A 26754-nucleotide genomic window follows, 5' to 3' on the forward strand; every position below is an offset into this window, starting at 1 on the left:
GCCTATTTAGGGAGGTATAAAAATGGCCTATGGTGGACATTCAGCAGCTGCAAATGGAGGAATTGGAGAAGTCAGTAAGAGGAGGCCAAAAGCAAGACATTTTTGAGGCAAACCACGTGTCAGCAGGGGAAGGTGGGGCCAAATAATTGGAAATCCATGATTGGTTCATTTTAATGAAGGTTAGATCATCAACATTTCGGGTAGCCAGACGTGTACTTTTTTCGGTCAGTATTGAACAAGCAGCACTGAATACTCTTTCTGATAGCACACTAGCAGCAGGGCATGCGAGCTCCTGTAATGCATATTCTGCCAATTCAGGCCAGGTGTCTATTTTAGATGCCCAGTAATCAAAGGGGAATGACCTGTGAGGGAGAACATCGATAAGCTCGAAAAGTAGTTCGTAATCATACTGGAAAAATGCTGTCTCCTGTCACTTTGAATCGATGCAGCAGTACCTGTCGTGTCAGCGGTCGTAGCGAAATCACTCCACAACTTGGTCATAAAACCCCTCTGTCCAACGCCACTTCGGATTTGTGCACCTCTAACACCTCTGCCATGTTGCCCACTACGGCTCGTGTGAGAACCATCACCACCGCTGTGTGCTGGGAATGCCTGAACCAAACGGTCTACAAGAGTTGTGTTTGGTAGCCAATATTTGCTCAAGGTTCTCATGTGGCATGATATTTTGTAATTTTCCTTTATATCGTGGATCCAGGAGGCAGGCCAACCAGTAATCGTCATCGGTCATCAGTTTGATAATGCGGGGGTCCCTTTTTAGGATACGCAAGACATACTCAGCCATGTGGGCCAATGTTCCAGGTGTCAATTCACTGCTCGTGCTGGGTTGAGGAGCACTTTCTTGCAAATCAACATCACTTGTGTCCCGCAAAAACCCTGTCCCTGACCTTGCAACACCACCAGTTGCTATTGCCCCCTGAGAAGCATCCTCCTCCCATAAATATTCATCCCCATCATCCTCCTCCTCTTCATCTGCCACCTCGTCCAGGAGAGTTCCCTGAGCTGACAATGGCTGACTGTCATCAAGGCTTCCCTCCTCTTCGGATGCAGACGCCTGCTCATTAATGTGCGTCTAACTTTGCATCAGCAGATGCATTAGTGGGATGCTCATGCTTATGATGGCGTCGTCTGCACTTACCAGCCATGTGCATTCCTCAAAACACTGAAGGACTTGACAGAGGTCTTGTAGCTTCGACCACTGCACACCAGACAACTCCATGTCTGCCATCCAAGTGCCTGCCCATGTATGTGTATCCTCCCACAAATAAATTTCAGCACGCCTCTGTTCGCACAGCTTCTGAAGCATGTGCAGTGTGGAGTTCCACCTTGTTGCAACGTCGATCATTAGGCGGTGCTGGGGAAGATTCAGCGATCGCTGATGGCTCAGCATACGGCTGGAGTGTACGGGCGACCAGCGGATGTACGAGCAAAGTCGTCGCACCTTCAGGAGCAGGGCTGGTAACCCCGGATAATTTTCCAGGAAGCACTGCACCACCAGGTTCAAGATGTGAGCCAGGCAAGGTATGTGTTTCAGTTCTGAAAAGGCTATGGCAGCCATAAAATTCCTTCCGTTATCACTGCCTCAAGATGTACACTGCCCAGCCATGACTGAGTTTCTTGCTGCAAGTACTGGGCCAGTACTTCCGCAGTGTGTCTGTTGTCGCCCAAACACTTCATTTTCAACACAGCCTGCTGACGCTTACCACTAGCTGTTCGATAATGGGACACATAGTGTGCAACACTGGCAGCTGTGGATGGAGTGGTCGTGCGACTGCGCTCTGTGGACAAGCTTTTGCTTCTGGAGGAGGAGGAGGAGGGGTGGCGAACACCTACAGCCAACTGTTTATTAGACCGTGGGCTAGGCAGAATTGTCCGACTATGGCTGTTCCCAGTGGACCCTGCATCCACATTAACCCAGTGCACCGTGATGGACACTGTTGTGAATTCTGTTCTCGAACTCCCTCCGGTGGTTATGAATGGTACTTCGGCGAGTTCTGTCCTTGGACTCCCTCTGGTGGCTGTGAGTGGAGCTGCTGTTTCTGAGGTTCTGTCCTCAGCTGACCTCGTTTAGTTCTAGGCTGGCTGCTCTATTTAACTCCACTTAGATCGTTACTTGATGCCAGCTGTCAATGTCCTAGTACTGGTTCAGTTTGCTCTTGGATCTTTCAGATGACCTGTCTACTCCAGCAAAAGCTAAGTCCCTGCTAGCTTATTTGTTTACCACTGTTTCCTTGTCCAGCTTGCTATCATGATTCTGCTTGGCTAGCTGGAAGCTCTGGGATGCAGAGTGGCACCTCCATGCCGTGAGTCGGTGTGGGGTCTCTTTTGCACACTCTGCATGGTTTTTTGGTAGTTTTTTATGCTGACCGCAAAGATACCTTTTCTATCCTCAAGTCTGTTTAGTTAAGTCTGGCCTCCTTTGCTGAAACCTATTTCATTCCTGTGTTTGTGACTTCCATCTTAACTCACAGTCAATACGTGTGGGGGGCTGCCTATTTCTTTGGGGAATTTCTCTGAGGCAAGTTAGGCCTTATTTTCTATCTTTAGGGGTAGTTAGCTCTTAGGCTGTGAAGAGGCATCTAGGCAGAGTCAGGTACGCTCCACGGCTATTTCTAGTTGTTGTGATAGGTTTAGGGGTTGCGGTCAGCAAAGCTCCCACTTCCCAGAGCTTGTCCTGTATTACTAGTTTGCTCATCAGGTCATTGCTAGTGCTCCTAACCACCAGGTCATCATAACAGTACAGCTGGCCAGTAAAGTGTTAATGCATCTCAATAGAGGGATAAAGGAAGTTCTGAGACCATTTTTTTTTCCTCTGCAGCGTGTTTTGTTTTTCTTTTCCCCTAAATCTCTGGGTGGTTCAGGACACAGGTGTAGATATGGACATTCAAGGTCTGTCCTCTTGTGTGAATCAACTCACTGCAAGGGTACAAGGCATTCAAGATTGTGTAGTTCAAATCCCGATGTTAGAACCCAGAATTCCAATTCCTGATTTGTTTTCTGGGGATAGATCTAAGTTCCTGAATTTCAAAAATAATTGTAGACTGTTTTTTGATTTGAAACCTCGTTCCTCTGGTGACCCCATTCAGCAAGTAAAAATCATTATTTCTTTGCTACGTGGCGACCCTCAAGACTGGGCATTTTCCCTTGCGCCAGGAGATCCTGCATTGCGTAATGAAGAAGCGTTTTTTCTGGCGCTTGGGTTGCTTTATGATGAACCAGATTCAGTGGATCAGGCAGAGAAAATCTTGCTGGCTTTGTGTCAGGGTCAGGATGAAGCGGAGGTATATTGTCAGAAGTTTAGAAAGTGGTCTGTGCTTACTCAGTGGAATGAGTGTGCCCTGGCGGCAATTTTCAGAAAGGGTCTTTCTGAAGCCCTTAAGGATGTTATGGTGGGATTTCCCACGCCTGCTGGTCTAAATGAGTCTATGTCCTTGGCCATTCAGATCGATCGACGCTTACGTGAGCGCAAAACTGTGCACCATTTGGCGGTATCTTCTGAGCAGAGGCCTGAGCCTATGCAATGTGATAGGACCTTGACCAGAGCTGAACGGCAAGAATACAGACGTCAGAATGGGCTGTGTTTTTACTGTGGTGACTCCACTCATGCTATCTCTGATTGTCCTAAACGCACTAAGCGGTTCGCTAGGTCTGCCACCATTGGTACGGTACAGCCAAAATTTCTTTTGTCTGTTACTCTGATTTGCTCTTTGTCGTCCTATTCGGTTATGGCATTTGTGGATTCAGGCGCTGCCCTGAATTTGATGGACTTGGAGTTTGCCAGGCGCTGTGGTTTTTTCTTGGAGCCCTTACAGTATCCTATTCCATTGAGAGGAATTGATGCTACGCCTTTGGCCAAGAATAAGCCTCAGTACTGGACTCAATTGACCATGTGCATGGCTCCTGCACATCAGGAGGATATTCGCTTTTTGGTGTTGCATAATCTGCATGATGTGGTCGTTTTGGGTTTGCCATGGCTACAGGTCCATAATCCAGTTTTGGATTGGAAATCAATGTCTGTATCTAGTTGAGGTTGTCAAGGGGTACATGGGGATGTCCCATTGTTGTCAATTTCGTCTTCTCATCCTTCTGAAGTCCCTGAGTTCTTGTCAGATTACCGGGATGTATTTGATGAGCCCAAATCCAGTGCCCTACCTCCTCATAGGGATTGTGATTGTGCTATTAATTTGATTCCTGGTAGTAAGTTTCCGAAGGGCCGACTGTTCAATTTATCTGTGCCAGAACACGCCGCTATTCGGAGTTATGTAAAGGAGTCCTTGGAGAAAGGGCATATTCGCCCGTCGTCGTCACCGTTGGGAGCAGGGTTCTTTTTTGTGGCCAAGAAGGATGGTTCTCTGAGACCTTGTATAGATTACCGCCTTCTCAATAAAATCACCATCAAATTTCAGTACCCTTTGCCGCTACTGTCTGATTTGTTTGCTCGGATTAAGGGGGCTAGCTGGTTCACCAAGATAGATCTTCGAGGGGCGTATAATCTTGTGCGTATTAAACAGGGCGACGAATGGAAAACAGCATTTAATACGCCCGAGGGCCATTTTGAGTACCTGGTGATGCCATTCGGGCTTTCTAATGCTCCATCTGTGTTTCAGTCCTTTATGCATGACATCTTCCGAAAGTACCTGGATAGATTCATGATTGTATATTTGGATATTTTGGTCTTTTCGGACGATTGGGAGTCTCATGTGAAGCAGGTCAGAATGGTGTTCCAGGTCCTTCATGCTAATTCCTTGTTTGTGAAGGGGTCTAAATGTCTCTTTGGAGTTCAGAAGGTTTCATTTTTGGGCTTCATTTTTTCCCCTTCTACTATCGAGATGGACCCTGTTAAAGTTCAGGCCATTTATGATTAGACTCAGCCTACTTCTGTGAAGAGCCTTCAGAAATTCCTGGGCTTTGCTAATTTTTACCGTCGCTTCATCGCTAATTTTTCTAGTGTTGTTAAACCATTGACTGATTTGACCAAGAAAGGTGCGGATGTGGTCAATTGGTCCTCTGCGGCCGTTGAGGCTTTTCAGGAGTTGAAGCGTCGTTTTTCTTCTGCCCCTGTGTTGTGTCAGCCAGATGTTTCGCTCCCGTTTCAGGTCGAGGTGGATGCTTGTGAGATTGGAGCAGGGGCTGTTCTATCTCAAAGAAGTTCTGATGGCTCGGTGATGAAACCATGTGCTTTCTTTTCTAGAAAGTTTTCGCCTGCTGAGCGCAATTACTATGTGGGCAATCGAGAGTTGTTGGCTATGAAGTGGGCGGTCGAGGAGTGGCGACATTGGCTTGAAGGAGCCAAGCATCGCGTGGTGGTCTTGACGGATCACAAGAATCTGACTTATCTCGAGTCTGCCAAGCGGTTGAATCCTAGACAGGCTCGATGGTCGCTGTTTTTCTCCCGCTTCGATTTTGTGGTTTCTGTCATGATTCTCAATGGCGAGAGAACATAGCCCAGCATATATGAGAACTAGCTCTTGGAAGATGGAAACTATACTGACCATGAACTAAACCTGCCGCACAACTAGAAGTGGCCGGGTAGCATGCCTACGTTTTTTAACCCTAGATGCCCAGCGCCAGCCGGAGAACTACCTAATCCTAGCAGAGGAAAAGACAGTCCTGGCTCACCTCTAGAGAAATTTTCCCAAAAGGCAGACAGAGGCCCCCACATATATTGGCGGTGATTTCAGATGAAATGACAAACGTAGTATGAAAATAGGTTTAGCAAAATCGAGGTCCGCTTTCTAGATAGCAGGAAGACAGAAAGGACACTTTCATGGTCAGCAGAAAACCCTATCAAAACACCATCCAGAAATTCCTTTAAGACTCTAGCATTAACTCATAACACCAGAGTGGCAATTTCCGATCACAAGAGCTTTCCAGACACAGTAACGAAACAGCAGCTGTGAACAGGAACAAAATGCAAAAACACACAAGGACAAAAGTCCAACTTAGCTGGGAGTTGTCTAGTAGCAGGAACAAGCACAGAAGGCTTCTGATTACATTGTTGACCGGCAAGAAACTGACAGAGGAGCAAGGTTATATAGCGACTCCCACATCCTGATAGGAGCAGGTGAACAGAGGGGATGATGCACACAAGTTCAATTCCACAAGTGGCCACCGGGGGAGCCCAGAATCCAATTTCACAACAGTACCCCCCCCTCAAGGAGGGGGCACCGAACCCTCACCAGAACCACCAGGGCGATCAGGATGAGCCCTATGAAAGGCACGGACAAGATCGGAGGCATGAACATCAGAGGCAGTGACCCAAGAATTATCCTCCTGACCGTATCCCTTCCATTTGACCAGATACTGGAGTCTCCGTCTGGAAACACGAGAGTCTAAGATCTTTTCCACAACGTACTCCAACTCACCCTCAACCAACACCGGAGCAGGAGGCTCAACGGAAGGCACAACCGGTACCTCATACCTGCGCAACAATGACCGATGAAAAACATTATGAATCGAAAAGGATGCAGGGAGGTCCAAACGGAAGGACACAGGGTTAAGAATCTCCAATATCTTGTACGGGCCGATGAACCGAGGCTTAAACTTAGGAGAAGAAACCCTCATAGGGACAAAACGAGAAGACAACCACACCAAGTCCCCAACACAAAGCCGAGGACCAACACGACGACGGCGGTTGGCAAAAAGCTGAGTCTTCTCCTGGGACAACTTCAAATTGTCCACCACCTGCCCCCAAATCTGATGCAACCTCTCCACCACAGCATCCACTCCAGGACAATCCGAAGATTCCACTTGACCGGAGGAAAATCGAGGATGAAACCCCAAATTACAGAAAAACGGGGACACCAAGGTGGCAGAGCTGGCCCGATTATTGAGGGCGAACTCCGCCAAAGGCAAAAAAGCAACCCAATCATCCTGATCCGCAGACACAAAACACCTCAAATATGTCTCCAAGGTCTGATTAGTCCGCTCGGTCTGGCCATTAGTCTGAGGATGGAAAGCAGACGAAAAAGACAAATCTATGCCCATCCTAGCACAGAATGCCCGCCAAAATCTAGACACGAATTGGGTCCCTCTGTCAGAAACGATATTCTCAGGAATACCATGCAAACGAACAACATTTTGAAAAAACAGAGGAACCAACTCGGAAGAAGAAGGCAACTTAGGCAAGGGAACCAGATGGACCATCTTAGAGAAACGGTCACACACCACCCAGATGACAGACATCTTCTGAGAAACAGGCAGATCCGAAATAAAATCCATCGAGATGTGCGTCCAAGGCCTCTTCGGGATAGGCAAGGGCAACAACAATCCACTAGCCCGAGAACAACAAGGCTTGGCCCGAGCACAAACGTCACAAGACTGCACAAAGCCTCGCACATCTCGTGACAGGGAAGGCCACCAGAAGGACCTTGCCACCAAATCCCTGGTACCAAAGATTCCAGGATGACCTGCCAACGCAGAAGAATGAACCTCAGAGATGACTCTACTGGTCCAATCATCAGGAACAAACAGTCTACCAGGTGGGCAACGATCAGGTCTATCCGCCTGAAACTCCTGCAAGGCCCGCCGCAGGTCGGGAGAAACGGCAGACAATATCACTCCATCTTTAAGGATACCTGTGGGCTCAGAATTACCAGGGGAGTCAGGCTCAAAACTTCTAGAAAGGGCATCCGCCTTAACATTCTTAGAACCCGGTAGGTATGACACCACAAAATTAAACCGAGAGAAAAACAACGACCAGCGCGCCTGTCTAGGATTCAGGCGCCTGGCAGACTCAAGGTAAATTAAATTTTTGTGGTCAGTCAATACCACCACCTGATGTCTGGCCCCCTCAAGCCAGTGACGCCACTCCTCAAAAGCCCACTTCATGGCCAAAAGCTCCCGATTCCCAATATCATAATTCCGCTCGGCAGGCGAAAATTTACGGGAAAAAAAAGCACAAGGTCTCATCACGGAGCAGTCGGAACTTCTCTGCGACAACACCGCCCCAGCTCCGATTTCAGAAGCGTCGACCTCAACCTGAAAAGGAAGAGCAACATCAGGCTGACGCAACACTGGGGCGGAAGAAAAGCGGCGCTTGAGCTCCCGAAAGGCCTCCACAGCATCAGGGGACCAATCAGCAACATCAGCACCCTTCTTAGTCAAATCAGTCAATGGTTTTACAGCATCAGAAAAACCAGCAATAAATCGACGATAAAAGTTAGCAAAGCCCAAAAATTTCTGAAGACTCTTAAGAGAAGAGGGTTGCGTCCAATCACCAATAGCCTGAACCTTGACAGGATCCATCTCGATGGAAGAGGGGGAAAAAATGTATCCCAAGAAAGAAATCTTTTGAACCCCAAAAACACACTTAGAACCCTTCACACACAAGGAATTAGACCGCAAAACCTGAAAAACCCTCCTGACCTGCTGGACATGAGAGTCCCAGTCATCCGAAAAAATCAGAATATCATCCAGATACACAATCATAAATTTATCCAAATAATCGCGGAAAATGTCATGCATAAAGGACTGGAAGACTGAAGGGGCATTTGAAAGACCAAAAGGCATCACCAAATACTCAAAATGGCCCTCGGGCGTATTAAATGCGGTTTTCCACTCATCCCCCTGCTTGATTCGCACCAAATTATACGCCCCACGGAGATCAATCTTAGAGAACCACTTGGCCCCCTTTATACGAGCAAACAAATCAGTAAGCAGTGGTAACGGATATTGATATTTAACCGTGATTTTATTCAAAAGTCGATAATCAATACACGGCCTCAAAGAGCCGTCTTTCTTAGACACAAAGAAAAAACCGGCTCCTAAGGGAGATGATGAAGGACGAATATGTCCCTTTTCCAAGGACTCCTTTATATATTCTCGCATAGCAGCGTGTTCAGGCACAGACAGATTAAATAAACGACCCTTAGGGTATTTACTACCCGGAATCAAGTCTATGGCACAATCGCACTCCCGGTGCGGAGGTAGTGAACCAACCTTGGGTTCTTCAAAAACGTCACGAAAGTCAGACAAGAATTCAGGAATCTCAGAGGGAATAGATGATGAAATGGAAACCAAAGGTACGTCCCCATGAGTTCCTTTACATCCCCAGCTTAACACAGACATAGCTCTCCAGTCGAGGACTGGGTTATGAGATTGCAGCCATGGCAATCCCAGCACCAAAACATCATGTAGATTATACAGCACCAGAAAGCGAATAACCTCCTGGTGATCCGGATTAACACGCATAGTCACTTTTGTCCAGTATTGTGGTTTATTACTAGCCAATGGGGTGGAGTCAATCCCTTTCAGAGGTATCGGAGCCTCCAGTGGCTCCAAATCATACCCACAGCGTTTGGCAAAGGACCAATCCATAAGACTCAAAGCAGCGCCAGAGTCGACATAGGCGTCCGCGGTAATAGATGACAAAGAACAAATCAGGGTCACAGATAGAATAAACTTAGACTGTAAAGTGCTAATTGAAACAGACTTGTCAGGCTTCTTAGTACGCTTAAAGCATGCTGATATAACATGAGTTGAATCACCACAATAGAAGCACAACCCATTTTTTCGTCTAAAATTCTGCCGCTCGCTTCTGGACAGAATACTATCACATTGCATATTTTCTGGCGTTTTCTCAGTAGACACCGCCAAATGGTGCACAGGTTTGCGCTCCCGCAGACGCCTATCGATCTGAATAGCCATCGTCATGGACTCATTCAGACTCGCAGGCACAGGGAACCCCACCATAACATCCTTAATGGCATCAGAGAGACCTTCTCTGAAAATCGCCGCCAGGGCGCACTCATTCCACTGAGTAAGCACAGACCATTTGCGGAATTTTTGGCAGTATATTTCAGCTTCATCTTGCCCCTGAGACAAGGACATCAAGGCCTTTTCCGCCTGAAGCTCTAAATGAGGTTCCTCATAAAGCAACCCCAAGGCCAGAAAAAACGCATCCACATTGAGCAACGCAGGATCCCCTGGTGCCAATGCAAAAGCCCAGTCTTGAGGGTCGCCCCGGAGCAAGGAAATTACAATCCTGACCTGCTGTGCAGGGTCTCCGGCAGAGCGAGACTTCAGGGACAAAAACAATTTGCAATTATTTTTAAAATTTTGAAAGTGAGATCTATTCCCCGAGAAGAATTCAGGCAAAGGAATTCTAGGCTCAGACATAGGTGTATGAACAACAAAATCTTGCAAATTTTGTACCTTTGTGGCGAGATTATTCAAACCTGTAGCTACACTCTGAAGATCCATTTGAAACAGGTGAACACAGAGCCATTCAAGGATTAGAAGGAGAGAAAGAGAGGAAGGCTGCAGTATAGGCAGACTAGCAAGTGATTCAATTAAGAGCACACTCAGAACTAGAGGAAAAAAAAAAAAAAAAAAAAAAAAATTGTAGCAGACTTCTTTTTTCTCTCCTTTCTCAGCCAGTAAATTAACCCTTTTTTGGGCCGGTCAAACTGTCATGATTCTCAATGGCGAGAGAACATAGCCCAGCATATATGAGAACTAGCTCTTGGAAGATGGAAACTATACTGACCATGAACTAAACCTGCCGCACAACTAGAAGTGGCCGGGTAGCATGCCTACGTTTTTTAACCCTAGATGCCCAGCGCCAGCCGGAGAACTACCTAATCCTAGCAGAGGAAAAGACAGTCCTGGCTCACCTCTAGAGAAATTTTCCCAAAAGGCAGACAGAGGCCCCCACATATATTGGCGGTGATTTCAGATGAAATGACAAACGTAGTATGAAAATAGGTTTAGCAAAATCGAGGTCCGCTTTCTAGATAGCAGGAAGACAGAAAGGACACTTTCATGGTCAGCAGAAAACCCTATCAAAACACCATCCAGAAATTCCTTTAAGACTCTAGCATTAACTCATAACACCAGAGTGGCAATTTCCGATCACAAGAGCTTTCCAGACACAGTAACGAAACAGCAGCTGTGAACAGGAACAAAATGCAAAAACACACAAGGACAAAAGTCCAACTTAGCTGGGAGTTGTCTAGTAGCAGGAACAAGCACAGAAGGCTTCTGATTACATTGTTGACCGGCAAGAAACTGACAGAGGAGCAAGGTTATATAGCGACTCCCACATCCTGATAGGAGCAGGTGAACAGAGGGGATGATGCACACAAGTTCAATTCCACAAGTGGCCACCGGGGGAGCCCAGAATCCAATTTCACAACAGGTTTCGTACCTTCCGGGTTCTAAAAATGTGAAGGCTGATGCCCTTTCAAGGAGTTTTGTGCCTGATTCTCCGGGAGTTCCTGAGACGGCTGGTATTGTCAAAGAGGGGGTAATTTTGTCTGCCATCTCCCCTGATTTGCGGCGGGTGCTGCAGGAGTTTCAGGCTGATAGACCTGACCGTTACCCAGCGGAGAAACTGTTTGTCCCTGATAGATGGACTAGTAGAGTTATCTCTGAGGTTCATTGTTCGGTGTTGGCTGGTCATCCTGGAATCTTTGGTACCAGGGATTTGGTGGCTAGATCCTTTTGGTGGCCTTCCTTGTCATGGGATGTGCGTTCTTTTGTGCAGTCTTGTGGGACTTGTGCTCGGGCTAAGCCCTGCTGTTCTCGTGCCAGTGGGTTGCTTTTGCCCTTGCCGGTCCCGAAAAGGCCCTGGATGCATATTTCCATGGATTTTATTTCAGATCTCCCTGTCTCTGAAAGGATGTCGGTTATCTGGGTGGTTTGTGATCGCTTCTCTAAGATGGTCCATTTGGTGCCTTTGCCTAAGTTGCCTTCCTCCTCTGATTTGGTTCCGTTGTTTTTCCAGCACGTGGTTCGTTTACATGGCATTCCGGAGAACATCGTGTCGGACAGAGGTTCCCAGTTTGTTTCGAGGTTTTGGCGGTCCTTTTGTGCTAAGATGGGCATTGATTTGTCTTTTTCTTCGGCTTTCCATCCTCAGACAAATGGCCAAACCGAACGAACCAATCAGACTTTGGAGACATATCTGAGGTGCTTTGTTTCTGCTGATCAGGATGATTGGGTGTCCTTCTTGCCTTTGGCTGAGTTCGCCCTTAATAATCGGGCCAGCTCGGCCACTTTGGTTTCGCCTTTTTTCTGTAATTCTGGTTTCCACCCTCGTTTTTCTTCAGGACAGGTTGAGTCTTCCGCCTGCCCTGGTGTGGATTCTGTGGTGGACAGGTTTCAGCAGATTTGGACTCACGTGGTGGACAATTTGACATTGTCCCAGGAGAAGGCTCAACGTTTCGCTAACCGCCGTCGCTGTGTTGGTCCCCGACTTCGTGTTGGGGATTTGGTTTGGTTATCGTCTCGTTATGTTCCTATGAAGGTTTCGTCTCCTAAGTTTAAGCCTCGTTTCATTGGTCCTTATAAGATTTCTGAAATTCTTAATCCTGTGTCGTTTCGTTTGGACCTTCCAGCTTCTTTCGCCATCCATATTGTGTTCCATAGGTCGTTATTGCGGAGATATGCGGCTCCTATGGTTCCTTCCGTCGACCCTCCTGCCCTGGTGTTGGTTGAGGGGGAGTTGGAGTATGTGGTGGAGAAGATTTTGGATTCTCGTATTTCGAGACTGAAACTTCAGTACCTGGTCAAGTGGAAAGGTTATGGTCAGGAGGATAATTCTTGGGTGGTTGCCTCTGATGTTCATGCTGCCGATCTTGTTCGTGCCTTTCATTTGGCTCATCCTGATTGGCCTGGGGGCTCTGGTGTGGGTTCGGTGACCCCTCCTCAAGGGGGGGGTACTGTTGTGAATTCTGTTCTCGAACTCCCTCCGGTGGTTATGAATGGTACTTCGGCGAGTTCTGTCCATGGACTCCCTCTGGTGGCTGTGAGTGGAGCTGCTGGTTCTGAGGTTCTGTCCTCAGCTGACCTCGTTTAGTTCTAGGCTGGCTGCTCTATTTAACTCCACTTAGATCATTACTTGATGCCAGCTGTCAATGTCCTAGTACTGGTTCAGTTTGCTCTTGGATCCTTCAGATGACCTGTCTACTCCAGCAAAAGCTAAGTCCCTGCTAGCTTATTTGTTTACCACTGTTTCCTTGTCCAGCTTGCTATCATGATTCTGCTTGGCTAGCTGGAAGCTCTGGGATGCAGAGTGGCACCTCCACGCCGTGAGTCGGTGTGGGGTCTCTTTTGCACACTCTGCGTGGTTTTTTGGTAGTTTTTTATGCTGACCGCAAAGATACCTTTTCTATCCTCAAGTCTGTTTAGTTAAGTCTGGCCTCCTTTGCTGAAACCTATTTCATTCCTGTGTTTGTGACTTCCATCTTAACTCACAGTCAATACGTGTGGGGGGCTGCCTATTTCTTTGGGGAATTTCTCTGAGGCAAGTTAAGCCTTATTTTCTATCTTTAGGGGTAATTAGCTCTTAGGCTGTGAAGAGGCGTCTAGGCAGAGTCAGGTACGCTCCACGGCTATTTCTAGTTGTTGTGATAGGTTTAGGGGTTGCGGTCAGCAAAGCTCCCACTTCCCAGAGCTTGTCCTGTATTACTAGTTTGCTCATCAGGTCATTCCTAGTGCTCCTAACCACCAGGTCATCATAACAGGACACGTAACGTCCCTGGCCATGCCTACTGGTCCATGCATCTGTTGTGAGGTGCACCTTTCCACTGACTGATTGCCTCAGTGCATGGACAATGCGGTCTTTGACATGCTGGTAGAGGGCTGGGATGGCTTTTTTCGCAAAGAAGTGCCGACTGGGTAGGTCATAGCGTGGTACTGCATAGGCCATCAGGTATTTGAAAGCTTTACTTTCAACCAACCGGTAGGGCATCATGTGTAATGAGATTAGTCTAGCAATGTGGGCATTCAAACCCTGTGTACGTGGATAAGAGGATGAGTACATTATTTTTCTAACAAGAGTCTCTTGTAGGGTGAGCTGGACTGGAGAGCTGCATATGGTGGAACTAGCGGTGGTGGTGGACATGGCGGATTGAGAGAGGGATGGTGATGGTATTCTTGATGTTGGCCTACATACAGTGTTTCCTACCAATAACCTTGTGATTCCCTGACTGCTTTGGCCTTGCGACGATACCTCCACATTTGCTGCTGGTGGTGTCCTAACTGGTGGGCTTACAGTGAGGGAAGCAATGTAGCGTTGCTGACTACCTTCATTTTGAGCAGGTGCACCAACGGTACGTGACGTTTGGTAGTTAGTCCAGGCTTGCAAGTGCATGCTTGTTAAATGTCTACGCATGCACGTTGTATTTAAATTTTGAAGATTCTTCCCTCTGCTAAAGGTCTTTGAGCATTTCGTACTGATAACTTTTGACTGATCATTCAGATCTTAGTTAAAAAATTGCCACACTGCACTATTCCTACTATTGAATACCTTTTCAGGCATTGCACGCTGTTCTACTTTCACCGGATGGCCACGCTGTCCAAAAACTGTTTTTGGTTTTGACACACGTTTTTGGCCTGATACGGGCCTGCCAGATGACAGCTGTTGCGATGTAGATGGCTGCTGCGGATTATCCTCCTCCGCTTCTGAGCTACTGGCAGCGGCACCCTCTACCCCCAATGGCTGCCAATCTGGGTAAATAACTGGGTCATCTATCACCTCCTCTTCAATGTCATGTGCACCTTCCTGTGTGTCACCATGTAAGGTGCTATAGCGTTCAGGACGGGGCACCATAGTCTCATCAGGGTCAGATTCTGGCTCAGTACACTGCGAGGGCAATGTAATGATCTGAGTCAATGGGACAGCATAATAATCTAGCTGTGGCTGTGCATCAGTGCACTCCATGTCCGATTCATCTTGTAATGGGCAGTTAACAATTTCCCTTTCTAACCCAGGCACGGTATGTGTAAAGAGCTCCATGGAGTAACCTGTGGTGCCGCCTGACGCATCCTTCACTTTTGGTTTGGGTGAAGGACACAAGGAAACGTCTTGTTCCTGACCGGGAGCATCCACTGACGACTCGCTGCTTTTATATTTTGAACTTTCTGAAGAGGAGGCAAAAGAGCTAGAGGCTGAGTCAGCAAGGAAAGCCAAAACTTTTTCCTGCTGCTCCAGCTTTAAAAGCGGTTTTCCTACTCCAAGATAAGGGAGCCTTCGAGGCCTTGTGTAGCCAGACGATGACGCTGGCTAAACACCTCCAGCCTTTTGCTTTTCCCACTACCACCAGATGCTCCACCACCACCATCAGTACCAGCTGACAACGACCGCCCACGGCCTCTTCCACCAGACTTCCTCATTTTTGGGAAAATGTAACCAAAATAACAACCGTTATATGGTACTGTAAAACAAGGTATAAGGTGTATATAAACTTGTTGAGAATTTAAATCTCCCTTTTTTTGGGGGGGAGACTGAACCAAAACTCAGGCCCAGTGTATAACACAACACAATGTGAGTGGCAGAACGTGGCTGGCTGATATACGACAAACTAACAGAATTGACGTATATATTTGTGACAATTTGAAACACCCTTTTTTTGGGGGGAGAGTGCACCACTGTAATGTATTAATTTCTCTGTCCAGGCTGCCTCCCATTTTTCACTATAAAACTTTTTTTTAAATGAAATAACAAAGGTAACTTTATGTTTTATGTTTTACTAACTTTTAGTCCTGTATCAATTTTTTTTGTTAATTGCTATTCTTTAGATTATGTTGCTGTGATATCCTGAATTCAATAGTGGACATACAAAGGTAAAATTATATTTTTAATCTGTTTCATTTATTTTTATTTTTACCAGGGCTATAATCAAATAATAACATACAGCAGACCAGTTTATTTTTGTATTTTATGTGGATTTATTCTGCTGCTGGATGCTGGAGCTAAACTCACTGAGATGCAGTTTCCTACAATGTATGGATTTCAATTTTTCTCTCCAGATGTTCTTAAAACGATAAGAGATCAACTTATTGGTAAGTCTGTTTTGATATACATGCCAAAGATCAAATGCATACCTACACACATTTATTGTTCATTTGTTTCCTAAATACAATGTTGATCAGTGCTAATCTTTATTAATAACCCTTTCCCTGCCAATGATGTATTGAATCTTGCACCAGGGGCAAAACCCCCCCAAACATTGAGTTTTGCAACCCCTCCCATGCATAGCTTTAAGCAATCTGAGTAGTCATATGACCGCTCATATGCAGTTTGCATAGTTACAGTCACAAGTCAGCTAGCTGATTTTCCTAATTCTCTTACTGTTCATGGATTTTGCACGCTACAGTGCTTAAAGTGACAGTATACTAAACCTGTGTATACAGTGCCTTGCGAAAGTATTTGGCCCCGTAGAACTTTTCCCACATATCATGCTTCAAACATAAAGATACCAAATGTAAATTTTTGGTGAAGAATCAACAACAAGTGGAACACAATTGTTAAGTTAAACAAAATTTATTGGCTATTTTAAATTTTTGTGGAAATTCAAAAACTGAAAAGTGAGGCGTGCAATATTATTCAGCCCCTTTACTTTCAGTGCAGCAAACTCATGTGAACCCATCAGCTATTACGGAAGTGGACATGATTGCTGTTTTTGTGTCACCTAGCACAACACATCTTTCTCAATCTACCATAACATCTCTGTTTGCACCTCACTCACAGTCCTGCAGTTTGTTCACCATACTTCACTCTCTCTCAGCGCAGAAGCCAGCACTCGGTCCTGCAGTTGTGGTCAGTCACATAAAAGAATGTTTCCTCTAACACATGCCAAAGCTTTGCTGGCCATGGAAAGGCCGTCTTTCCACCCAGTGGATACAAAGGAAAGTTGATGGCTGTCGCAGTCCCCCAGTACCAGTTGCCCAGTTGCCATTACTTCTCTAAGAAAGCTGTGTCTGTGCTACACCAGCATGTCGCAGACAACATCACCCATTCCCTGATAAAATCTGTCTACCAGGGTCCATTTCACCACTGACATCTGGATGAGCAAACATGGGCAGGGGTGTTATATCTCGCTGTACACTGGGTGACTCTGGTGGCTGTGGGGGATATCGGTCAAGGGGCTGCTCCACAAGTCTTGGAATTCCCAAGGCTTGTGGGACAAACCTCTGTATCTAACACTTCCTCCACTACTTCTGGCACCTCCACCTCCTATAGGGTCACCACCTGTGCTCTCAACCTCTCCATTAATGAAACATGTGTTCCAACAGTGGAGAGAGAATCCCCCCCACCCCACCAATCAGGCAGTGTTAAAATTAATATGCCTTGGAGATCACAGTCACATATCTCAAGAGTTGTGGACATGTATCCAGGCCATGTTAGAGTAATGGCTGTCTCCACTGAATCTGGAGCCAGGGAAGGCTGTGTGCAATAACGGTGCAAACCTGGTGGCGGCCCTAAGCCGTAGCAACTGCATACATGTGCCTTGCATGGCTGACATCCTCAACCTGGTGGTATAACAATTTTTTCTTCTCTGTCCCAGCCTGGATGCACTGCTGAAGAAATCACAGTCACTGTGTGCTCGCTTTCAACAATCACACCTGGCAGGTCATAGACTTGCATCACTTCAGAGTTATTTCGACCTACCGGTTAACCGTTTGATTTGCAATGTTCCGACATGGTGGAATTTCAGCTACTGTGGCAGCAGTGATGACCACTGGTGCAGTATGTTCTTTTGCATAACCTGGGCCATCGCAGTACAGTTGTGGTGCAAATCACACTTGCGGAGTGGGCACAGATGAAGGACCTCTGCACCCTTCTGCGGAAGCAGAGGAGGATGCAGAAGGAATAGCAATATCTGTAAGTTTCAGACTGCCGTCACACAGGCGGGTGCCAAGGGATGGTGGATTACAGCAATTGAGGGGGGGCTCATGGTACCAAACTGTTAGTGAAGGTGCAGGAGCAGAGGAACAAATTGAGGAGGAAGAGGTGATGGACTGGCTACAGTCAGGAAATTAAGACTCTCCGTTTTCCATGGTTGGTCAGAGGGAATAGAGAAAGCAATGTGTTACCCTGCCACCAACACACCATGGACTTGGGCCTCATGGAAGTGGCCAACACATGAGCACCATCTTGGTGTACTATCTTCAACATGATGATTAACATATTCTTAGGGTTAGAAATAGTGGTGACTGTTGGGTTGCCACACTGTTAGATCCAGGGTACAAGAGTAAATTTTGCTAGATGCTTCCTTCCCTGGAAAGGGACTCTCACATGCTGGAGTATCAAAAACATGATTGTAGACAATCTCCAGAGTAGTTTTTTGGCATAAGCAATTTCTGTGAGTCATTTCACCCATTTTTTAGACCAGATCGTGCAACAGCAGAACAGAGTACAAGTCTGACATGTTGTGATTGACTGGAGAGGATGGTGCAGGAGTATTTTGAGCTCAATATACTGTAAATGCCATCACGGGGAAGTTGTACTCTTTTGCATTTTGGTCTCCAAAAAAGGAAGAGTGCCTTGAGTTTGCCTGGCACACCTTGGAGGTTTTATCATGCCCAACTGCCATCACTCTCTCAGAACGTGTGTTCAGTGCTGCTGGTAGTGTCCTGATGGATAAGCGCATCCGGCTGTCCTCTGAAAGTGTAGACTGCCTAACTTTCATCAAAATTAACCAAGTATGCATCTCCAATTACTTTTGCACCCCAGTCGCAGACTGGGCAGTATAGGCGATGGTGTACTTTTTAGTGTCAGGCATTGATCTGTGCCATCTTTGTTGTGGCATCTGTGTCTGCTGTCCCTACTGCTGCTGATGAAAAATAATTTTTGAAATGTGTAGACTGCAAGTTGGGTCTCTATCTGGTGTGCTGCCTTTATTAGAAGGTGTGTCAGAGGCCTATTATACTGTTTCTACTCTGTGGAAAATGAGGCCACTTTAGTGGTGTGTGACAATAATTTTTTGAGATATGAAGAATTCAAGATGGGTCTCCTTCATGTGTGTTGCCTGCAGAAGTAGGACCCCCAGTCAGGCAGGGAATCATTTATTTTCACTCAACTACCTGTGTTGCTATCCTTACATTTTTCTACCAATAGTACTCTGCGAAACTTATATTTGTGCCATCTGAGTATGGCTGGGAAAAAAAAAATTGGAACTGTTGCATGAGGTATTAGGGCTCCCAGCAAAGAAGGCTTACACCGCTCCTTTAATCACCAGGTAGGTCTTCATTGAAACTTCAATTCTAAGCTGTAATTGCTGGCCCAGACCTTGATACTTCATGCATGGCCCATGACTGCCATGCAGTGCCATTAGCAAATTTCTACTGTGGGTCAATTGATGCCGCTTTTCATGGCATTTGCCCCTAATTTTAGCTATTTGGGAAGCTTTTTGTCACCCCTTAAGGTATGTATACTTTTGGTTTGACCTCGTATTGAATCTAATGAGGTTCGGGTATGTTCGTTGAACTGTAGAGGCGAACATCGGAACGTTTGGCTAACCGAACGTTGAAAGGTTTGCTCATCTCTAATCACGAGTTCACATATACCAAACAATAACATGTATAGGTTCTTTTTTATTTAAGTGGTGAAAAAAATTCAAAATTTGTAAAAAAAAAAGAAAAAGAAAGGCGCCATTTTCTGAGACCTGTAGCATTTCTATTTTTCTTGGTCTGGGTTAGGGCTTATTTATTGAGCGCTGAGCTGACGTTTTTATTGATACCATTTTGCTGTAGATACGATGTTTTGATCGCCTGTTTATTACATTATATTGCAATTTTGGGGTGACCAAAAAAAGGTAATTTAATTTCCTTCTATGACAAAATAACTGATTTTTTTGCCATTTGTGGATAATGGCCCTAACTGTGGTTTGCTGGGTCCCAAACCTTTAGAAATGGCTTTAGAACCTTTTCAAGACTGAAAGATCTCAATTACTTTGTTTCTCGGTTGTTCCAGAATTCCTTTGGATCGCAACATGTTTTCTAGCTTTTGAGAACCTTTTGGTATACTTCACTTTGTCTGGTAGGACCTATTTACTGTACTGTAAGTGATTTCTTGAAGTGAAGAGGTATGGCAGTAATCAGGCCTGCCTGTGGCCAGGGAATTAGAACTTTGCCTCCCAAAGATGTGATAAACCACAGCTAATTTCTGTTTTAAATGGGATGGGGGGGCAATCACTTTTTCAACAGGTATAGGTTTGGGTTTCTTTTTCCCTTAATAACCTTAATGACCTTCATATAAAAACTGTATTTTGTGTTTACATGTGCAAAGATACCCCTCCCCCCATATGTGGTCAAAAACTGCTGTTTGGGTCCATGGCAGTGATTGGAAAGGAAAGAGCGCTATTTGATTTTTGGAGCATGCATTTGCTGGAATAGATTATGAATGCCATGTCGCATTTGCAGAGCCCCTGACAAGCCAAAACAAGTTTATTTTTTTTATGAATGAGCTTGATTTTTGCTGCATGATTAGGCATTTTCATTTATACAATTTTTTTTCGCCTATGACTTTTTGATCGCTTTTTATGCAAAATTTAATATTTCAGTATGATAAAAAAGCATCATTTATTGTGTGGGTTTTTATTATTTTTTTTAAGTACTCACCATATGGAATAAATAACATTATAATCCAAGAATGAACCCGTGGAAGCGTGTTATACTCGAACCGGCCGTAGTCCTGTTCTTTTGCCTTCATGCCCGCATTGGTCCTGCCCTTATACACCTTGTCCATGGAAAGTATTCGTAAATAAAGACTAAGGTTTTTTTTTACATGATAAACGGAGTGTGGCTGCCTTTTTCTTCATTCTTGGATTACTACATGTGTATTTCTGCTTTTTATACCATGGAAGAAGGTTGTCAGTCAGAAACTCTATATACTTTGCAGAGGTCATTTTCACACCTTCAGGAACCTTAAAGGGCCCTACCAGCTGTTTCCCCATGTTTCCGGTCCAAAACATGACTCCTCCACCTCCTTGCTGATGTCGACATGATGATGGGACATGGTGGCCATTCACCAACCATCCACTACTCCATTCATCTGGACCATCCAGGGTTGCTCGACACTCATCAGTAAACAAGACTGTTTGAAAATTAGTTTTCATGTATGTCTGGGCCCACTGCAACCGTTTCTGCTTATGAACACTGTTTAGGGGTGGCCGAATAGTAGGTTTATGCACCACAGCAGGCCTTTGAAGGATCCTACACCTTGAGGTACGAGGGACTCCAGAGGTACCAGCAGCTTCAAATAACTGTTTACAAAAATGAACATCAGTTATAAATTATACCATATGCATATAGATGGCGACTCAACTTGCAATACTAATAAACAGGAGAAACAAGAGTCAAAAATAGCCAAAAAGTTACAAACTCACATTATTTATTGAAAATTCTGTCACTAATTTTCACATAGAGCATTCATAATATTACCATGTAGTATATAGTAGATAGTTAAAAAATATTGTGACTACATCCGTGGATACAAACAATGATCCAAATTCACAGAACGGGACAATAGTGAATACAGCAGAAACTAGAGGAAGCAGTAACAATTGCATGCGAAACGCGCGTTGGGGTATGTGACCAGGATCCAGATGGGACCTTTTGTACATATGGGTAAATAATTCCATTATTAGACTTTACATATTGTACTTTCTGTACAGAGATATATGGCGATTTTATTAGTACCACTAATGTGACTGTATTACTTGGCTGGATCGCTATATATCTGAGACATTAGCGTTTATGTGTTAGCAGCACATTTGCTGCCTACCTGTAAATATCTCTAGTTTCTGCTGTATTCACTATTGTCCCGTTCTGTGAACTTGGATCATTGTTTGTATCCATGGATGTAATCACAATATTTTTTAACTATCTACTATATACTACATGGTAATATTATGAATGCTCTATGTGAAAATTAGTGACAGAATTTTCAATAAATAATGTGAGTTTGTAACTTTTTGGCTATTTTTGACTCTTGTTTCTCCTGTTTATTAGTTTTCAAATAACTGTTTGCTGCTTTGTAATGGTATTTTGGCAGCTGCTCTCTTAATCCAATGAATATTTCTGGCAGAAACCTTCCTCATTATGCCTTTATCTGCATGAACTCTGTCTGTGCTCTGTTTCAGTCACAAATCTCTTCACAGTATGATGATCACTCTTAAGTTTTCATGAAATATCTAATGTTTTCATACCTTGTCCAAGGCATTGCACTATTTAATGCTATTCAGCAGCAGAGAGATCCTTTTTATTTCCCATATTGCTTGAAACCTGTGGCCTGCTTAATAATGTGGAACATCATTTTTAAGTAGTTTTCCTTTAATTAGAATCACCTGGAAAACTAATTATCACATGTGTTTAAGATTGATTTCAGTTATCCATTGAGCCCTGAGACACAATACCATGCAAGAGTTTATTTGAAAAACAAAACAATTAAATCTTTATGACATTTAAATTCAATTTGCATAATAATTTGGAACACAGTGTATTTTCTTATTCCTGAAACGGAGATCCGGAATGAGAACCCTTAACGACCGCCATTTTAATGCTCACTGGGGGTTAATGTTATCACTTAGTATTAAGAAGAATTAAGAATATTGACTACCTACTACTGCTGATAAATCTCATGATAGGATTTATTGTGCTATGTACTCTTATCTGTAGCAGCTAATCAAAACCATAGAGTGTACTGCTTTTTACAATGTTTAAAAATAGCAGTAAATCACTCTGCACCTGTTATGCATCTGTTGACCAATAGCTCACCATACACAGTCAGTATGATGCCCCCACACAGTATGATGCCTTCAGTTGCCCCCTACGACTGATGCTCCTTCAGCACCGCACACACAGTATGAAGTCCCCATAGCCATCCACACACAGTGTGAACCACCACAGCTCCCAAACACAGTATGATTTCCCTACATCTCCCTAGACACTGTATAATGGTCTCCACAGCATTTCATATACACAGTTTGCCCAAATCCCTCCCCCACACCGTATGATGGCCCACACAGCCCTACATAGTATGATGGCCTGCACACAAAGTATGACGCCTCCACAGCTCCCTATACACTGTATGATATCCCATAATTTCCCCCAAATATTAATAATTTAAAACAAAGTACTAAAAACTACTCACATTATTGCTTCTGGTGTACTGAATCTCAGACACACAGGCTGAATGGTGGAAGACGTATCTCCCTCTTTCACCATCGTATTTAACAATATATGCATCCTTAGGATGCAGATACTGGTGGAATCAAGACGCGTGATGGGGGTTCATACTTTGCTCAGGTCTGCTGTATAGTGAAATGAAGGGCCAATGGTATACCCATTGGTAGTTACGAACCAAGGCATATCAAAATCACTAGGTAGGTATTAACAACTGTATTTTGTTAACACAGCCCAAACTATTTTGATTCATAGGCTCTACCTAATAAATGACAAAAACTACCGCTAATGTCTTAGTGAGAGATATCACAAAAATGTTTGCATTTTTTGTGGGGTCCATGTGTCCAAGCTGTGATTATCATTATTTTTATCACTTTTATTGGGATGTGGAGTGCTTTTTGAAGGATGTTTAGTGAAATATATGTTGGCATCATTTGTAAATGTCACAGAGAGCTTGATCTTTTGAAAAATCACCTGTGGTGATAATATAATTATAAAATATGTCCCAATTTTAATTCAGTGTCCCCCTAAATAGCCTCACATTTTTATTTTGTCACAAATGACAGCTCAGATAATTCCTATAGTAGACCTTCATTCTTTTGTCTTTCATTAGTTTTGTACCAACACATAAACTTCAATTAGTATGCTTTGCAATAGTTTTTTATACTTCTTATCCTCAGTCAGGTTAAATCTTCAGTCAATAAGTAAAGTATTCACAAATTACTACCTTTGTGTCAACTGACTACTCATGTTCTGGTCTCTGTCCAAATGCAGATAAAATATGTAGATAAAAGATTTATTGAAGACCAAAAACACTGTTATTTACTTTGTATTATTGTTTGATTTTCAGTGTTCGTGAGTTGTTTTCCCATCATATCACTTTTGGGCCTCTTTCCCCAAGTGAATACATTTTGTGTGTATTTCCTGGAGCAGATTGACATCCTCTTGTTTGGTGGTACTGGTAAGTTTATCATACTGTATATATATATATATATATATATATATATATATATATATATATATATATATTAATATGTTTTAGTACCTATTTATAACTTGTATAATGACAGATTGACTGAGTGTATGAATTAAATTCTCAACACAACTCTAGTATACAAGCATATACTGGAGTGCCAGACCTGGCATGTCACTCCCCACAAGGAGAAACCTTACCCCTTAGATCCCCATCTTATCGCCTCACCCAGCCAAATCATATTTCATACATTGCAATGACGAGGGACAAAACCTTGAAACACTGTGTCTACAAATTGATATTCTGATTTTGGATTCTATTCTTAGTTATATTGCAAGGCTCGTTAAAGGGTCAATATTGACTTGTAGGATTTGTACTTCCAATAGGTAGCACTAGAGTTTAAGCTCTCTTCCTCTCTGAAAAGGCAGTTTGCATATTTAATTTCCAAGAGGAGCATTCAAGGCGTTTAAGTCTCCTCATACTGGTGTGCCAGGCCTGGCATGTCACTCTCCAGAAAACTTACCCCTTAACTACAGATATGCATTTTTTGAATCTTTGTTCAAACACTGGCAAAAGGAGTATTCTGAAATGATTAATAGCCAATCAGTATCATATCATTGGGGTACAGCTCCATGTATTTTGTAGTTACTGTGCTGTTTCCCCAGATATAATTATTACCGTACATACTCGAGTATAAGCCGAGATTTTCAGCCCATTTTTTGGGGTTGAAAGTCCCCCTCTCGGCTTATACTCGAGTCATACCCAGGGGTCGGCAGGGGAGGGGGAGCGGGGGCTGTCTAATAATACTCACCTACTCCTGGTGCGGTCCCTGCAGGTCCCTGCTTCCCTGGCGCGCCAGCTTCTTCCTGTACTGAGCGGTCACATGGTACCACTCATTACAGTAATGAATATGCGGCTCCACCTCCCATTGGGGTGGAGCCGCATATTCATTACTGTAATGAGCGGTAACGGAGACCGCTCAATACAGGAAGAAGCAGCGGCGCCGGGGAACAAGGGACTGCACCGCGCCAGGAGCAGGTGAGTATAATGGGGAGGTGGAGCGCAGCGCTGCGCGATATTCACCTGCTCCTCGTTCCGGCACCGCTCTGTCTTCAGCATCTTCTGCAGTGACGCTCAGGTCAGAGGGCGCAATGACGTGGTTAGTGCGCGCCCTCTGCCTGAACGTCAGTGCAAAAGACGCTGAAGATGGAGCAGCGCCCGGAACCAGGAGAGGTGAATATTGAAAGTGCCGGGGGCCTGAGCGATGAGAGGTGAGTAGGTGATTTTTTTTTATTGCAGCAACAGCAAATGGAGCAAGTGTCTGTATGGAGCATCTTATGGGGCCATAATCAACGTTTGTGCAGCACTATATTGCGCAAATATCTTTATGGAGCATCTTTTGGGGCCATAACTAACATTTGTGGAGCATTATATGGGGCAAGTGTCTATATGGAGCATCTTATGGGGCCATAATTAACGTTTGTGCAGCACTATATGGGGCAAGTGTCTGTATGGAGCATCTTATGGGGCCCATCATAAACTTTATGGAGCATCTTATGGGGCCATAATCAATATTTGTGCAGCATTATATTGGGCAAATGTGTCTATGGAGCATCTTATGGGGCCATTATTAACCTTTATGGAGCATTATATGGGGCTCCTGATTCAATATGGATATTCAAAAGCACTTAACCTACTGATGTCTCAATTAATTTTACTTTTCTTGGTATCTATTTTTACTTTTGACATTTACCGGTAGCTGCTGCATTTTCCACCCTAGGCTTATACTCGAGTTATTAAGTTTTCCCAGTTTTTTGTGGCAAAATTAGTGGGGTCGGCTTATACTCGGGTCGGCTTATACTTGAGTATATACGGTACTTAGCTGTTCAGTTTACATATCTTAGAAAATATGTTCTACATTTGTTCACCTGCTAAATGTATTCCCTTGCTACATTGTCATCTGCTGGTCAGTATTGGTTTACCGTTCGCTCTGGTTTGTGTTTCAATTAAGTTGGTTCAAGCCATGCATTGCAGTAGATGGGTTGCTTGTTCTTGGCAGCCATTTCATTGACAGAGTTGCTGTGAGACAGGGACCAATGGCTTTTAAAGTTTTTAATAACCAGCAGCAACCGACGTCAGCAGCTTCAGAGAAAGTTACAGTATTGTATGGACAATTATTACTTCAGTATCCGGGTTTAACTCCTTAGTGACGGAGCCAATTTGCAGCTTAATGACCAGGCCAATTTTTACAATTCTGACCACTGTCAATTTATGAAGTTATAATTCTGGAACGCTTTAACGGATTTTGCTGATTCCGAGATTGTTTTTTCATGACATATTGTACTTCATGGTAGCGGTAAAATTTCTTCTATATTACTTGCGTTTATTTATGAAAAAATGGAAATATGGTAAAAAATTTAAAATTTTGCAATTTTCAAACTTTGAATTTTTCCGCCCTTAACCCCTTTCTGTCATCGGACGTACTATTCCGTCCATGTGGGGTGGGCCCTACTTCCCAAGGACGGAATAGTACATCCAGCGCGATCGGCTGCGCTCATGGGGGAGCGTGGCTGATTGCAGCCGGGCGTCAGCTGACTATCGCAGCTGACATCCGGCACTATGTGCCAGGAGTGGTCACGGACCGCCCCCGGCACATTAACCCCCGGCACACTGCGATCAAACATGATCGCAGTGTGCCGGTGGTATAGGGAAGCATCGCGCAGGAAGGGGGCTCCCTGCGGACTTCCCTGAGACGATCGGTACATGGCGATGTGTGATCGCCGATCTGACACAGTGCACAGCAAAGTGTCAGATCGGCGATCTGTCACTTTACTGTGATGTCCCCCCCC

The 26754-nt window shown here is 44.6% G+C and overlaps 1 protein-coding gene across 2 annotated transcripts in view; it reads left to right on the plus strand.

The window, feature by feature from the left end:
• LOC143804781 (pecanex-like protein 2) overlaps positions 1–26754 on the plus strand; it is a 1087275-nt gene that overhangs the window by 476081 nt on the left and 584440 nt on the right. For both annotated transcript variants that reach the window (XM_077283212.1, XM_077283213.1), the window contains exons 12-13: positions 15636–15807; positions 23783–23893. In XM_077283212.1, the coding sequence (XP_077139327.1) occupies positions 15636–15807; positions 23783–23893 (283 nt within the window). The remainder of the gene's footprint in view (positions 1–15635; positions 15808–23782; positions 23894–26754) is intronic.

This window comes from Ranitomeya variabilis, chromosome 2 (genome assembly GCF_051348905.1).
Source record: "Ranitomeya variabilis isolate aRanVar5 chromosome 2, aRanVar5.hap1, whole genome shotgun sequence".
Taxonomy (NCBI): domain Eukaryota; kingdom Metazoa; phylum Chordata; class Amphibia; order Anura; family Dendrobatidae; genus Ranitomeya; species Ranitomeya variabilis.